Source organism: Sinohyriopsis cumingii, chromosome 1 (assembly GCF_028554795.1).
Source record: "Sinohyriopsis cumingii isolate HCF-2022 chromosome 1, ASM2855479v2, whole genome shotgun sequence".
Taxonomy (NCBI): Eukaryota; Metazoa; Mollusca; class Bivalvia; order Unionida; family Unionidae; genus Sinohyriopsis; species Sinohyriopsis cumingii.
This window is the reverse complement of record NC_142961.1, coordinates 83895096-83907320: the sequence shown is the minus strand read 5'-3', so window position 1 is coordinate 83907320 and position 12225 is coordinate 83895096. Positions and strand designations below refer to the sequence as shown.

The following is a 12225-nucleotide window of genomic DNA, read 5'->3' as shown; positions in this document are numbered from 1 at the left end:
GATGTGGAGTAAGTGTACATGGCACACAAAAAACAGACAGCAGTCTTCAATGTGACACCAGTTACTGTTGGCTGTCTTGCAATCGTGCCCCATGGCAGATAAAATTCAAAACCTTGAATCTAATATCAACAAACGGATTTCATAATTAATAGACTTTAACACTGCCATATTCATTATGCACTGCAGGTATCAAAATAATGTTTTAATCATGTTTATGTATGTCTTTAATGTTTTTATTGTCTGCTTTTGTTTTGTATGTTATATATGTATAGTTTTTGCTATATTGTGTATGCTCTGTGTTTATTGTCGGTCAAAGCTTAAACATTTGTACTTGACAAACAGACTTTAAATATATTATTAGGAAGGCAGTAAAAATTCTAGAAAGATTGCAGTTGTCAGAGGGTGCATGAATTCATTTCTAATAACTGTCAGACAGATGTTTGAAAATAACATTATTTCATATAAAAAAAATTGTTTATACCAGTGAAACGCTCAGCATTTGTGTCCTTAAGTTGTGGTAGCTTTGTTGCCACGGAAGTAGACATTAAAACAGAAAAGGCAGTCCGTGCAGGTGGTGCTTGTTGATTTTCTGTACTAGTAGTAGTTGAGGAAACATCATCCAACCCAACACTTTCATCACGGGTCACCGTAAATGTAACATATTTCAGTCGCTGATTAAACTCTTTCACCACATGCAGACCTTCGTGAAGGTCTGGATGAAAAGTCATCGTTCCATCCAGTTTGTCTGATAAACTGACGTTCAGTACATCTGCTTTATGAGGGCGAAAGTCTGTATCATTGGTAATGTCGTGATATACATCATCCCATGTACACTCCGTTGAGTATTCTAGTATTCTGTTGTTACAAATTTTTTTGTTTGATTTCCCGCATTTCGCGATTACGCTTACACATATAATGAAATCTTCTTCGTATTTTCTTTTGCCGGCCATGCCGGTCATGATGCTTTTCCTATCTAATTTAAACACCTTGCAACAAACGTTTTTCGCGCGCTAGTGACATCGATTTTGTTGACTGCATGAAAATACGGATCGCACAACGAAACGAAACGAAAAAACGAACTTTTGAACAAAACGAAAAAAAATAAAAAAATACTATCGCAAATTTTTCAAAAAATTTTTTTCAGTCGGCGGATTTTAAGAGGGTCGGTCGGGTAAGGGGAAACAAACTTAATTTTAATTTTGGCCTGATGGTATTATGCAATGTTACATCATTATTCCGGATGTTGCTGCAGTCCTACTGGAGAAATTTACACAGTGAAACATAGAAAATGAGGTATATGAATATCTTCAAAACGAGAGCCAATACAAATTTTTCACGGTTATATTCGTGTTCGGCACATCAAAATACTACAGATTAGGGCCTTTTCAAGTCAGTAATGATTTCACTGTTGACCAGTGTTATCAGCCATCCATACTCATATTTAATCATTTTGTATTCTTTTTTTTAATACTTTTCTATGTGGCACTTCAAGTACTATTCTTTTATGTTGTACTGCAGTATTAATTTCTGAGAAAAGGCCTGACAGCAAAGATGAAAAAAGCCATGATGATGTGATAAATGTGCAGATCAATAAATGTTACCTCTGTTCATTTGCAAACAGCAGTGGTCAGTAGCACAATATTGTAAAAACTGGAATATAGTTTGAAAATATACTATACTTATAACAGGAAATTTTGCAGCACTTTGAAGAATGATAAACTCTTACATGAATTGAGGGTGAAATTTATGTAAAAATTCAATTATATTTGTACATTTACCAAAAGATATACAAAGAAAGTTTTTAGGTTTAAAAGTGCAGTTTGTATATTTTCAAAGTACAATATAATCATGTTTATCCCATCATTTATTTGAACGAAAGATGGGAACAAGGTTTTCCAGCTTTTTTAGACTCTGTGTATGTGTCTATGTGAGTGAGTGTGTGTTAGAAATCTTCTTGCAACTCCACTTAAACCATTTAAGATGGAGTCTTGTGGGGTATGATTAGAAGTGATTGGTAGATGTGCACAAATCTTTTGGAATTTCCATTCATGCAGTGTGGGCATAGCATTTGGGTTCAGGACACGTGTGTTTGGGGGGGGGCTGAATAGGGTTTGGGTTAAGCATGGGATTGCTTTTTTACTGCAGACTTTTTTGTTTATACTTACAAAATGTCGAATTTTCAACAAGTTATGTTTTATGATTTCAGTCAAATGTTGCTAAACTTTGCGTGTACAAAAGACTGTGTAGTACAGAAGACTTTGATAGCTATTTGAAAACCAGCCAACTAGAATAAGTTTTCTGTTTGAAATGTACAACTCAAAAATGTAATAAAAGCAGTGTTACGGAACTTGATTAATAATAATCATTTAAACCAGAATGATATAACAGCTATTTTACAGAGAAAGTTAGAATAGATAATTACCAGCTGTTTTACCGTGAAAGTTGGAATGGAATGGAATGATAAACCAACTATTTTACAGGGAATGTTTGAATGGAATGATATACCAGCTATTTTACATAGAAAGTTGGAATGACATACAGGCTGTTTTACAGAGAAAGTTAGAATGGAATCATATTCTATCTGTTTTAGAGAAATGTAGAATGGAAAGATATAAAGCTATTTTATAACTGGTACAGAGACAGTTGGAATGATAGTAACAGTTGTTTTACAGAAAAAGCTCTAATGGATACTTAAAGATATTTTTAAAAATAATTTCAGTGTTCACGAAACTTGCATCCTGGTTTTCAAGATATAGGAAAACACATTTAAAATAAATTTTCTTGATCAGCCCATTTAGAACTATGACGAGTTAAAGATATTGACATTAAGTTGGGGGGTAAGTGGGGTTGTTGGTGAGATAATGTGATGTACAGTAGTGATAAATTGATTCCCATTTGTAATGAATTTCAGTTCTAATGAGCAGATTTGTGGGATCCTTGTTGGTTAGTCCTACAGTGTAAGACATAGCACATGTTGGTTTAGTTTTAGTGCTATATCTTACTATCCAAATAATAGCCTTGTAAAGCGCGTTCCGATGTCGTTGACATTGGAATGGGTAGTCAAAGTTGCAGGAATATCTCACACATTTGGCAGCATATATCAACACTCTTCCACTGATTTATGTGTAATTAATATACTTACTGTGCTGTCATTATCCTGGCAGAATGAAAATATGACACTAGCAAATGGACATATTTTCATGTTCCATTGATATACATTAGAATTTGTTGCAATGCAACGGTAGTCGAGGTATGCCGAAGTGTGTTTAAGTAGGTTTATGTGGCAGAATATGTTTCTTGAATGAAACGAAACGTTGCTTTACATTTCCAGTAGGCATAATATATTTGTATTCATTTCGTTAAAGAATAATATTTCAACTTAACCCAATTTCGGCATTCCCGGCTTTCATCGCTTTCCAGTCAACTGAAATATTGGCCAACGAAACTTGAAAACAGGTCCATTTCTTTTGTGAGAATTTGAATTTATTAGAGAAAAGACATCAGAGTAAGTAAAGTCTGACCAAAACATTATGACTTTACTTTGTAGAAAAGCTCCAGTAGTTTAGTTGCCAGTTGTGTGAGATATTCCTGACAATCTGACTTTCGTTACGATGTTAGTCAACATCAAAACACACTACACAGCGCTGTTAGTTAGGCAGTAAGATCCTGACGCCCAAAACATAAATATCAGATGCAAGGACTTACATGTAGGACTACCTTGTTGGTATATGTTTTTACAAACATGATTCTCAATCGCTTTTGTGGCCTAGTGGTTAGAGTGTCCGTCTAGGATGCGGGAGGTTATGGGTTTGTTCCCTGGCTGAGTCATACCAAAGACTTACCAAAAAAATGGTACTAACAGCTGCCTCGCTTGACACTCAACATTAAGAAGTTAGTGTTAGGACTGGTCGGCTTGGTGTCAGTATAATGTAGTTGGGTGAGACATGATGCTACATGTCTGTGGCATGATGCCTCATTGCTAGACATCACTGTAAACTGTCATGCTGCAGACATCGTAGCGATATAACTGAAAAATTGTTAAAGCTACGTTAAAAATCCAAAACACACACACACACACACACACACACACACAAACAGGATTCTCTGTATTTAGCCATAGACTGCTTAATGTTTATATGTCCTATAAGTTTTAAGGATGAGGTTTGTGATGAAAAAGGTGTTTATTCTAAGGGATATTCTTGTATGGATGTGTCAAAAAGTTAGATAATTTCATTGAGTGGAATTGACAATGAGCAATGCATTGAAGGAATTTTAACATGTAAAGCTGATTTGTAGAAAAAGAAATTTGATACAACTATTACCATATAGAAGATCCAAACAAAAACTAGTATACTGTATCTACTCCATTATAAGTTGAGTCCAAGTGCAAACAGAATAGATTTTGATTTGCCATATCATAATGTGTTTGCAGATCAGGGTCTGTGTCACTTGTTCTACTGTTTACTCCAAACAGAGTGTGCACACCCCTTTCTGCTGTCATGTTGTGCAGTGGCACATCTAGGTCTGTGCAGTTTGCGGTAGGACTCATTTAATAAGCAAGTATATACAGTATTCTGTCACATCATGATTAAAATGGTTCGAAATTGTGATTTGAAGAGAACAGCATAGAAATCTAATATTTGATGATACATTATGTGAGTGCGGATCTGGTTCTATGCTATTCATTGTTGTTTGCACTGTATAACTTGTATACATGTATAAATACAGCATATTGTGTGATGAATGTAAATGATACTCTTAGATCTCAGACTGGCCTTCAGCTAGTGATATGCATATCACTGTGGGTTTGCCTTCATTTCATAAATAGTGCCTTTCTGTAGTATTTTGTATAGTCTTGGTGCAAGGGCAAGGGTCATGCTGCTAGGAGTTATTTCTTTGTTTTGTTCTTATTGGAGCATAATTTTGTCCTGTTGATGCCAGCTTTGATCTGTTCAATTGCTAGTTGTTATGAAATAGTTGATGTTTTATGTTTGTAATTTCATATGCTTTCCATTCCCTTTATTACTTATATTTAGAAACAGTCTGTCCTATTAAATCATTTTCACCAATAGGTGTTTTTTTTAATGACAAAATTATTTCTCCATATCTTTTTGTATGAAATACTGCGAATTCATCAGTTTTCACAGGCATCAATTTTCATGCTTTTGCATGCAGAGAGAGTTTCGTTGGAACTAAAATTCATGAATAGTAGAAGGAATTATGTTATTTCCATGAATTAGGGAAGGCATTGAATTAGTTCCATGAATTAGTGAAGGAATTCAATTATTTCCATGGATTGGGGAAGGTATTCTATTATTTTCATGAAGGATCATTGTTTCTTGGGCCTTTAAATTGTTTGAAGTAACCAAAAAATTTACAGAAATACATACCCCAGGATTACAGTGGATTCTTGACGTGCATATAGACCTGATAGTTATAGCACTGCATCAGCACTTGGATTTTTGTTTTATGGTCATATCCTTAATGCATCACCATCATGTACATGTAAATGGATGGTAGTGTTGAATTTGGACTGGGAGACATTAAGAAGATTTCAAGTGGATTATCTATTAAACACAAGATTATTCCTGTCAAGCTTTATCTGGTGCTGTTTACAGCCTTGAATTTAACAAACTACCATTTTCATTGCTCCATTGGACTGCATTGATTGGTTGTTTTATCAGCTTAGACTTTGATTAATCAGTTCATCATGCAAAATTAGATAAAAGGCTTGACCACTCTATTTTTGGTTTGGCCTATTTAGGGAGTGACCATTTAGCTCTCTTGAAACTAACTATATTCAGTATATTAGTTGAAAACTTATCTTGAGGTAAATGAGATGAAAAAAACTAGTTTGAAAGAACACCCTTCTCCTCCCCAATGAAATGGTTAGTTCTTTATCATATTGAACAGGAGAACTGGGTTAGCCTCTTTTTAAGTTTGGGCTGTGATTTGGTTTGAGGGATATATGGTAAACCAACATAGTGTTCTGAACAGCTCTCAATACCTGCAAAATGTTCAGATTCTTTTACAAGAAATTGAAAACTGAATCAATTTGCCAAGAAAGTTCACTGTAGAATCTTTGGTTTTATTAGCCTACCTTGCAGTTTCAATCAAATCACCTGAAATAAGCTCCAGCCTGAAAGACCTAGGGTGTTAAGCAGATTTCCTTATATTTACACAATAGCATTTGTTAAAAAAAGAATTAGTTCTTGAGTTTCAAACATTGACACAAAAAATGATCTTGTAATGGTCAAGTTTTGGTGAAACACAAGCAAAAGTTTAGTTTGATATGTATTGTTCCCCATTGAAATAGGATGAGTTTCCTGTAAGAGGCTATTTATTTAGGGAGAGGCCTGATACATTTTTGAAAATATTTCCAGCCCCCATATAGCTTGCAAAAAAAATACTCTTGCTCTGATCTGTTTAAAAAACAACTTCTTAGATTTATTGAATCCATTATGTTAGTTGTGAAACTTAATTAAGTTGCTGTAAACAAAAATATATCCTCAAAAAAGGTGAACCTGATTTTGGTTTATGTGATAATTGATATCACTGGCTTCCATTTTGTTCTTGATATATACAGTAATATAATGTGTAGTAATTTCATGATTAAAAATGTAATTGGTGGACATCTCATTCATTCCATTTAATTTCATTTATGCACGCAGCACTACTATATAAATGTTATCAAATTCTTGATGGTGGTTTGTTTTGTTGTATATTCTCTGTCAGTTGAAGTCATTATTTCTTGAATCCATTTATATGATGATAATAGTTCTGTTCGTAAGTAAAAGTTTACACTTTACACAGATTTTGTTTTGTTATGCAATACTGGTATGTTAATTGGTGGGGTTTTTTTCTTTCAGTGTGGCGGAGCAATGTGCAGTACTTTCCAAGTCTGAAGTGGCAGTACTTTATCTCCGTGGACGGTGTCCATAATGAGTACCCAGCCAATAACTTCCAATGGTCAGACTGTCCCAAAATGCATGACATTAGGCACAGGTTTGTTAACTTTTTCATTATTATATTTTTTGAAAGTCATATAATTTTGGTTTCATTATTAGAACAATTGATAATTACAAAGTTTCTTAATTGTTTCATTATGATAAGAGGTAACTTATTTATTGCTTAATTAATACAATTTTTAGCCCTAGGGTTGTTGTGACTGTCTGGATTTACTGTGTAGTTCCTGTCCTTAATAGGAGTTGCATCTCTTGCAGTTGATATTTCTTCATTTCTTTGCAACACTTGGTCCAAGAAAACATTATTTTCTGTCTATTCAAAAGTTTTCTCACTTTGTTATTAATGATGTAAAACTCTGGATATGTGGTCTTTATGTACAATCCTTGGTTATATTCTTGCTTACAACCAGAAGCAAGATTGATATTTTTCATGAGGTCCAGGAACAAACTCTAAACCATGGGATAATGGTTTGGAGTTTGCTGTAGGTATGTACTTCAGATTTAGAACTGCAATTGGGGAACAGTTCCAAGGAGATGGGGTGGTTTTCCATAACATTGTACTGACTTTCAAATTAAGAGACAAACATATCATGGAATTGGTGTGTATGATCACTGACTCCAACTCTCGGTACATGGCAGAAGGTTGATCTGAATGTACCTCTGGGTCATGTCTCAGTGCATACAGTTAACCCTCCTCCCACCAGGTCAGAGGAGAGAACTTTCATTTGATAGAACTTGTTGAGATCCCCATCCTGTAACCATCCATACACTTTAATATGATTAATACATGTAATTGACAATAGCTCCAGGGTCTATTTCTATATCCCAGGGACTTCATCCCACTGTCACAACTAGGAAAATGTTGAGGTCCACAACCTATAACCACATATACACAAAATGTATATGAAAAGACAAATTTGTATATGCAACTAAAAAGTGACCCATGGGTCTGTTCTTACCCTTTAGGGATTTGCTCCAAAGGCCACAGATTTTGAATGTCAGTTTGACAAAGCTAAGGAATGTGGTGATATGTGTTTTGCAAATACTATAATTTTACTTTATTTCCTCAAAAAATGTCACAATCTGGTTATTAATAAAAGTGCTGATATATAAAGGTGTAAACTGAGCAAGTCAGGACCTCAAAATGTCTTAAATAGTTATTTTATGGATTTGCATTTATTATTACCTAAACAAGGATATTTCTGGAAAAATCATGGGCCAGTGGGGTATTAATGTAAATTTCATGGATCAGGGGTCACGTGACTGGCAGGGCTATTATAGGTATGCATAGATAAAATAATGTAAAATAAAAAAAAAAAAATGAGTCCATTTTGGAATGTCAACAGGCACACTTTGTGCATTTGGCAGAGCTCAAAATAAACATTTTCAGTTTTAGCATTACTTTTATAGTTGTGAAAATGGGGTTCTTTTCACTGTCCACTAGAATATTTAATAGCTTGAAATTAAGTATTCAAAATATGAGTTTCAAGAAACTTCTTGTTCATTTTTTGTATCTAGCAATTTCAGACTTGTAATTAGCAAAATGCTTCCTTGTTAGCACCAATTTTGAGCCCAGATTCAGGTGTGCACAGCAGTAGCCTATGAACCGATTACTGTGACTCCTGAACATGGTTCTGGATTGACATGGTGGTATTTTCTGTTTTCAAAACTATTGACTGTTTATGAAACGTAAATTATCCTTGTCAACATATAGACCATGATATTTGGTGCAGAATAAAAGCACTTTTGATGACACTTAAATAGTCCAATCCACTTTCCATAGCAACCTTTAGATTAATTTTTTTTTGCATTTTGTTCAAGTCTTGTGCTTTGTTCACTTTTCTTGTTGGCTGTTTAAATACCAATAATTCTTGTTCATTTCTTCCAATCCTTTTCTTGATTTATTATATATACTTCCTCATAAGATGAGTCAAACGGTAAACTGCACAGACCAGGATCTGCTGTCACAATGCACCAGAAGATCTGAGTCTATACTCAGCTTGTTTAAGAGTTTGTAAAGCAGTCATAACATAATCACACTCAAAATAATTTATGTAACTGCTTAGTAGGAATCTCAGATGAAATGAACACATTTAAGTGACTTATTGACCAATGAAATGAAAGCTTCTAGGTGACATGTTGACCAATGAAATGAAAGCATTTAGTTAACTTGTTGACCATTTAAATAAAAGCATTAGGTGACCTGTTGATGAATGAAATGAAAGCATTAGTTGTGATGAAAAAGGTTTATTATGGAGGATAGGAGGGGAATGATTGCAATGATCATACACCTGAATTTTTTACACTTGGATCTTAGCAATGGGTGTTGTGAATGTAACATGAAACCTAAATAGAATAACCGACCTCTATAAGAGTCAGAAAACTTGCTGACCATTTAAATAAAAAGCATTAGATGACCTGTTGATGAATGAAATGAAAGCATTTTGGTGACTTGTTGACCAATGAAAATGCTAACAATTGGAAAAACAAAAGCCAAAAAGTTCATAATACAGAGGCACAGAAAAGGATTTTAGACAAATAAGTTGTCGTGTTTGAAGAAAATTTACCATTTTTTCTTACAACTCAGGTGGGGAATGATAATTTCAAGAGTAACGTATGTAACATGCAAATTTTGTACTGGGGACATCCTTGCCTTATAAGCTTCATTATGATCACAGTTTGTTTCATGGAACCTTTCATATCCCAAGGAACCCCACAAGATGATGCATGACAGGTCACAGTTCATGCATCCAGAGAGATGTAAGAATTAAACAGTGCAGAAGGAAAATCTGGAAATTTTATTAAATTTTTTAGGCCATAGTAGGTTTCATGTTACATTCACAACACACATTGCTAAGATCCAAGTGTAAAAAATTCAGGAGTGTATGATCATTGCCATCGTTCCCCTCCTATCCTCCGTAATAAACCTTTTTCCTCACAACTAAATAGAATAACCAGTCTCTGTAATATAGAGTCAGAATGTGGTGCTGTGGCAAGTGACATATTTTGCTTTCTCACCAACAGTTTATCTCCAAGCTTTATTATTTTATTTGGACACGCTCGTCTATTTAATGCTTATCAATCAAAACTACCATTAAAAAAACAAAAGACCCATGGTCAAAGAAGAAGCTGACCAAATGGACCGGGCTCAGCTCTGCAGTTGACTGGAATACAAAAATAAATGTGCCTTGTTTCAGATGAAAACTTGTAATCCAAACAATAACTTCAGTGACACTGAGGAACTGCTTAAGTTGATTTTGAAAAAAAAATTCAGGCCCTGCTTCAACATGCCAGCAAAATATTTGCTCTTTGTTATATTTCTAGGACCTAAGAAGGGGGGTATACAGATTAGTCCTTAACTGCAAACACTTGAATCAATATTTATGAAAATGTCACTTTCAGATGGAAACTTTACATTCTGCCATCAATCTAATGAAAAAAATTCCCATTGACTCCTGGTTTGCCTCCATTTACTTAAAATAGACATATTATTCTATTCCCATTAATGCTTTGCACAGACCTGAGGTTATGTTTGGATAACAGCTTATGGATTCAGATGCCTTCCAAATGGGTTGTCCTCTGCTCTTCATGTATTCACAAAGTTATTGAAACCTATTTTTGTATACATGCACATAGAAGGCCATTGTAATGTTGTGTACATTGGTGAGTTCACTGCAGACAGACACATTTATTGACTGTGTAAAAGAAAGGTGCAGGACACTAAATTTTGTGCATAACTTGGATTCATTATTCAAGTTTTTGTGTTTGGGGTCTTCATTATTAACTCAGTACACATGACTGGGTGCCTTACACAAGAAAAAGTTGATAGCTTAGTATCTGACTGCCATTAGTTGCTGAGGCAACTTTCTTTTCCCGTTCAGTGTTTCATCTGGTTGATTGGAAATTGGTTACCAAGGAATCGAGTGCTGTATCCAGTACACACTACTGTATTACAGAGCTCTTGACAGAGGAGGACTACAATCTGAAATTGCAAAGGGGTGAATTGACATAGAGAAGGACTATAATTTGAAATTGCAAAGAAGTGAATTGACATAGGGAAGGACTACAATTTAAAATTGCAAAAGGGGTGAATTGACATAGAGAAGGACTACAATTTGAAATTGAAAAAGGGTGAATTGACACCAAAAAAGGACTACGATTTGAAATCGCAAAGTGGTGAATTGACATAGAGAAGGACTACAATTTGAAATTGCAATGGGGTGAATTGACATCGAGAAGGACTACAATTTGACATCACAAAGGGCTGAATTGGCATAGAGAACGACTACAATTTGAAATCGCAAAGGGTGAATTGACAGTTTGATGCTTCTTAGTAACAAAGGTCACAGATTTGTTCACTGGTAGACTCAAAATGGGCATTTCACTGTTCACCATGTCTCTGTACCCCAACTTCATATTTTTGTAGCGATATTAACATTGGTAGGATAGCTTTAACTATGATCTAGCTTATCAGCATAGGGTCATTGGTCATCAGAAGAGAGACTGCTCCAGTGGCCTAGTAGTTAGAGCGTCTACCTCAGATGCAGGAGGTCGTGGGTTCAATCCCCAGCCAAGTCATACCAAAGACTTACAAAAATGGTACTAATTAACAGCTGCCTTGCTTGGCATTCAGCATTAAGAGGTTAGTATTAGGACTGGTTGGCCTGGTGTCAGGATAATGTGACTGAGTGGGACATTATGCTACATGTCTGTGGCATGATGCCTTAGTGCTAGACATCACTATAAACTGTCGCACTGCAGACATCATAGTGATATGACTGAAAAATTGTTAAACCTACATTAAAAACAAATCCAAACCAAAGTCATCATAAGAAAGACTGGCACATTAATTTTCCTGTATGTAAAAGCAGGTCTTCTTCATTTTACAATACCTCTGTTCCGGAATTAAGGGTCAACAAAAATGACTGCTTATGGACAATACTGTTGCCCTTTCATACATTAATGAAATAGGGTTGCGGGGTTGAGTTCAAGAACTCTTTAATCTGATTTTTTGAAATAATAGGAATGGTGTATTGTGTAAAGCAAATAGATATTTGGCTCAGTGCTTGTCATCTGCCAGGCACATTGTATATGGAAGCTGATGTTATATTGTGCAAATTAAACCATCATTCTAAATGCATGTTGAGATGTGAAATTTTCCAGATAATTAAACATTATAAAGTTGGTACATATGATATTAACTTTGCCTCAAGACTGGATTGTCAGCTGTCAAGATATATTTCATACCAACCAGATCCTC

General features: G+C 34.9%; 1 protein-coding gene across 1 annotated transcript in view; it reads left to right on the top strand.

Annotated features, from left to right (window-relative positions):
* Positions 1 to 12225, top strand: part of LOC149807252 (VWFA and cache domain-containing protein 1-like) — a 133919-nt gene that overhangs the window by 51100 nt on the left and 70594 nt on the right. Inside the window, exon 5 of the mRNA XM_089964066.1 lies at positions 6870 to 7005. Coding sequence (XP_089820192.1) covers positions 6870 to 7005 — 136 coding nt within the window. The remainder of the gene's footprint in view (positions 1 to 6869; positions 7006 to 12225) is intronic.